This window comes from Nicotiana attenuata, chromosome 12 (assembly GCF_001879085.1).
Source record: "Nicotiana attenuata strain UT chromosome 12, NIATTr2, whole genome shotgun sequence".
NCBI classification, from domain to species: Eukaryota; Viridiplantae; Streptophyta; class Magnoliopsida; order Solanales; family Solanaceae; genus Nicotiana; species Nicotiana attenuata.
In genome coordinates this window covers 44860395-44865764 of record NC_032000.1, presented here as the reverse complement: position 1 = coordinate 44865764, position 5370 = coordinate 44860395, and the positions used below count along the sequence as shown (strand labels likewise).

Sequence of the window (5370 nt, the reverse complement as noted above, 5' to 3'; positions counted from 1 at the left end):
CATAATGAGAACCAACATAGAGCCGTAAAACCCTATGGGCTTTGGCCCCCACCTTGTCCTTGTTCCTCTCCTACACCTTGTCGAAAATACCCGTGCTCTGTCCTTTGCAGTTTCCTATCACACCAACTACTAAAAAAGATTAAAATTTTAAAATAGAAAGTACAACAAAATAAAAAGTAAAAAACTTTTGGTATTCCTCAATAAATAGCTTCACATCCTATAGCCCAAACACCACTTCTTTCATCTTCTTTCTTGCTAAAGCTCTAACTTTCTTTATATTTCATCACAATTTTTTTTTTTTACGATATGGCCATTAGAAAATCAAACAAGTTATCACAAGCTACAGTGTTGAAACAAATTTTGAAGAGGTGTTCAAGTTTGGGTAAGAAGCAAGGCTATGACAACGAAGATTACTGTCTTCCTATTGACGTACCAAAAGGACATTTTGCGGTTTACGTAGGGGAGAATCGAACTCGATACGTCGTACCAATTTCTTTCTTAACTCACCCTCAGTTTCAATGCCTCCTCCAACAGGCCGAGGAAGAATTTGGATTTGATCACGACATGGGCATTACCATTCCATGTGAAGAATTTGTATTCCAATCACTGACTTCTATGATCCGGTGCTGAAGTATTTAGAAAAAAGGGCAGCCCGGTGCACTAAGCTCCCACTATGTGCGGGGTCCGAGGAAGGACCACTACAACGATCTATTGTACAAGAGATTATTTTCACGGCTTAAACCCGTGACGTCCTAGTCACATTTTTACCAGTTACGTCAAAACTACCTTTTTTGACGTATTTAGAAAAGAAAAGAAAAAAAAGTGAATATTAGGGGTTAGTTCTCTTTTAGGGTTAAGAAGGATGGCTCAAGATGAAGCAATTTGGTGTATTTTTGCTTCTCTTTTTTCTAACATCTTTCTTCACTCTATTTTTTTCATTTTTTGGGGTGTCTCCTTTTTTTTTTTTTTTTTTTTGGGTTAGGGGTATTTTCTTGTTTTGTAACTTTCCTCTAACTCTGACCTAGGAACCACATGATATTATTAGTAGTGTTTTTTATGGGTCAGAATCAGATTTGTAAACAAATCTTGGAAATTTTTCCTTGCAGTGGTGTTTTGTTGCGCCCTGTGAGAGAAGTGAATGTATCTCAATCGATTTGCCATTTTTTCGATACAAATGTCTCTTAGTCAATTATTTGCATTTTTACGGCATCTTCAATACTATGAAATTTAGGAAAAATAGAATTGAGCAAATGACACTATATAGCCGCTCTCAAAATAATAGTCAAAAAATATTTATGTTATGTATATATATATATATATATATATATATATATATATATATATATATATATATATATATATATATATGTATATACAAACAAAAATTACACAACTTTTACATATTTTTTGGCTACGAAATGTAAATAATTTCTAGCGCGGTCTAAAAATAAAAAAGCGCTACAAGAATGGTCTGATTTGTGATCTATTAGTAATTACAGTGTCCATGTTATGTTCTCCAAATTTCTAGCTAATCAAAGTAAATGACAATACAAATGAATGGTCACCGTAGATATAAAGGGTGTGTTTTGGTATAACGGAAAATGTTTTACGTGTGAAAAATGTTTTTCAAGAAAATGTTTTCTTGGAAAATAAGTAGTAATTTTATTCATTTTTCGGTATTTGGTACGCAAATTAAGGAAATGACTTCTCAAAATTATTCATAAATAATTTAGATATAATAAACATGAAGCCATAAACTTTCAAACCAACAACCTTTCGAATCCACAAATTTCATAAACTTTCGAATCGCTAAACTTTCGAAACCGCGGAATTTTGAACTCGTAAACTTTCAAACACATAAACCTCCGAACTCGTAACTTTGGAACTTGTAAAATTTTGAACCTTTAAACCGCTAAATTAAAAAAAAAACTAAAACTGAAAAATATATTTAAAAATATTTTTTCCGGGAGGAGGGGTGGGGGGTGGGGTGGGGGGAGAAAAACGAAAAAAATAGAAATTTGAAATTACAAAAAAAAGAACTTTTTTTTTTAGTTTGGGGGGAGGGGGGGTGGGGATGGGTGGTGCAGAGAAATGCAAAAACAGAAATTTGAAATTGCAAAAAAAAAAAAAAGGTAAACAAATTTATTTTTTTGCGGGGTGGGTGTGAGGGTGGAGTGGAGGGGTAGTAGTGGTGGGTGGTAACAGAAAAACTGAAATTTAAAAAAAAAGAAAAAGCATTTTTTTGGAGAGAGGGGGTGGGTGAGTTGGTGAGGGTGGGGAAGGTTGAGAAGGAGTTTTGGAAAATGTTTTCCGTTCTCTTGATAAGGAAAATATTTTCCTCCAATTGGAGGAAAATGAGTTGATATGAAAAATATTTTCTAAAATATTTAAGCCAACCAAACATGGGAAAATTGAAAAACATTTTCTGGAAAATATTTTCCTTTCATATACCGTGTAATTGACGCTCCTTTGGCAAATTTAAAAAACGAATACTGCATCTACCATTTTTTTGATAACTTTTGATACTATCAAATCACATTGAACATCAATCTATAAAATTGTAGATATGCAATAAACTGTCAAAAACTCCCCAATTTCTGTATTTTATTTTAGGCTATAATCCTTTTTATATTGAGTGTACAGACAAGGTAAAACCGTCCTAGTTTCTACATATACTGACTTGTCCTAGTTAGGGGTGTTCATTCGATTTATCGATTCGATTTTGATCCTTATCGATAATTACTTATCGATTATCGATTTGTACATATGCTTATCGTTATCGTTTCAATAAGGTTTCGATTTTTTCGATTTCGATTTATCGATTTTTGGGGCTTATCGATTCGGTTATCGATTACACCAATAAGAAAATTTACGGGATTCCACGGAAAGTATATTACTAAAAACACGCCTAACTAATATGGACCAAAAGAAGCTAAAATAAGAACGAACACCGTTTATAACATAAAAATTGTGTCAACAAGCACATGCAACGAAACTAAATTAAGGGATCAAATGTATGCCACCAACACTCCTACGGTATAAAAAAAATACATCATCACGGCTAATTCTATTTTCCATTAATTTGAACTTCATTCCCTTGAGCTTTAAATATGATCATTCCTTAAATGTTGTAGATGAAATAATAGGGTTAGGGACTTAGGGTAAAGGAAAGGGTATTATAGAAAAAAAAAAAAAAAATTAATTTATTTTTTTTGTATTTCTTATCGGTTTATCGATAAACCGATAAACCGAAGAGGGCAAAATCGAAATCAAAATCGATAACTCGATAAGAAAAATTTTGAAATCGAAATCGAAATCGATAAATCGATAAACCGATAACAAATAATCGATTCGATTTATCGATAAACCGATTCGAATGCACACCCCTAGTCCTAGTTCCTAAATTACTGACTTATATTTTATAGTATTAAATGATAGGGGTTCGAATTGGTTGTATTTATTACTAGCCGTTTCAAAGTAGATGAATTGACATTCTAAGGCCCCTACTCGTAAACATGATTAAATTAATAAAAATGCATTTCTCTAATAATTAACTTTTACATGAATTTGTTATATAATTTAAACAAGCATTAAGAAATTAACCTAAATAGTCGTTCACTTAGTCGCTTAAACTAAAAATAGGCGTATATATAGGTCATTCTCAATTTTTGTTAAGACGCTATAATAAGACTAAAGTGGTTATCTGCAGAACCATTTTGATAAAGCAAACCAAACAGATTAATAAGAGTTATTAATGCAATGTGTATATTATATTATTCTTTCGATTGCGATCTTAAAATTTTACAACCTAAAAATTCCAGATTTCTGCGTCTCGCACCAACAATATTTTTTTTATATCAAAACAAGGACAATACTTCTTGTCATTGGTTTTATCGTATATTACTGTGGTTACTAAATTAATGTTGATTCTGTACAGCTGAATTTTCCTTTAATAATCCAAGTGCAAACAAGTGGGTACTTTTTTCAAGTATAAACCTCATTTTTCTATATTCAAAATAAAAAAATGCTACTCCGTAATTGACTGGTAATTTATTGTACGTGGCATCATAGATGTATTCTTTCGATTAGTGTATTATTACTCTTTCCGGTCCAAAATAAGTGATTTTTTTGGATGTTTTCACACAAATTAAGAAATCCACCTTTTAGCATTAATTAACTATGGAATTGACCATATTAACCTTTACTATCTCACATAAACACTCCTAACACATATTCCAACACCATTTACTTCAAGGACAAAGTAGGAAAAAAATAATTAATTCATTCTTGAGATCTGGAAAAATCACTTATTTTGGACCACAAGAAGAAGAACAAAAAATCACTTATTTTGGACCGGAGGGAATAACATTTATAGAGTAGGAGTAGTTTTTATGCACCAACTTAATTTATTTGCATTTTTGTCACATCGTAAATATCAAATTTCCTCTGTACTTCCGTTTTGCAAGAACAACCCATCGATTCAAATATTATTAGAATAATCCTAAACAGCAAGAATTGACTGGTAATTTCTTGTAAATGGCATCAATTCTTTCGAGGAATTAATGAAACTGATTAAAATATTGTATTAGTATCTTCCAAGTATCATTTATCAAGGTGTTGGCTCTTGGCTGCCTACCTCTTGATCAACAAAGTCCATATAATCTATGTTTATTTCTTTTACAAATACGTTGGTTTCATCAGAAACAAAGATAATTAAGAATGTAGAAAAATTGAAAATGAAGGTTGCAAAGAATTTTTGGACAGTACATAATCTCACAGAATAAATGGGCTTATTTAATTGTAGTGAATCTTTCAACTCCACCAAGAAATTACCCAACTTTCCAAAGTTTGCCTAGAAGTAGGACTACACTTCAACCCAAAATATATAGTTGGGTTTCAACTTGTTTGATAAAACAAACTAGAATGACATACAAATACTAGAACTAAGGGAACTAATTGTGTTTGTTCAATATCTCATAGATTCTAATCCCTTGAAAACTCCTTCATTTTCTTATTGTGATACCACAAAATAATCATACAACAGGATTAAAAATTCGTTGTCTTCCTCCTTAAATAGCTTCATACATATCCCTCTATCCCAAACACTACCTCTTCTTCAATAGCATATCTCTTTCCCTCCAAGCACAAGGACTGTCTTAATATCTTCTTCTTGAAGAAAATAGATAAAATGTGTTGGGCTAAAATGGCCCAATGACACTTTTAACATGGTGTGATATTGTCCGCTTTGGGCCAAGCCCGCACGGTTTTTCCCAAAAGGCCTCACACCATTAAGAGATCCGTACACTTTATATGTAGACTCCCAATCTTTTCAGCTACCAATGTGGTACTTTGTTCGCACCCCCCAACAAA

The 5370-nt window shown here is 32.3% G+C and overlaps 1 protein-coding gene across 1 annotated transcript; it reads left to right on the top strand.

Moving 5' to 3' along the window:
* LOC109236253 (auxin-responsive protein SAUR50-like) lies at positions 250–1153 on the top strand. The gene has a single exon (XM_019402448.1). The coding sequence runs from the start codon at positions 307–309 to the stop codon at positions 628–630; it is 324 nt and encodes a 107-aa protein (XP_019257993.1). The 5' UTR covers positions 250–306; the 3' UTR covers positions 631–1153.

Excerpts from the sequence above, each read along its gene's own strand:
- LOC109236253 (XM_019402448.1), top strand. The coding sequence starts at position 307 with ATGGCCATTAGAAAATCAAACAAGTTATCACAAGCTACAGTGTTGAAA.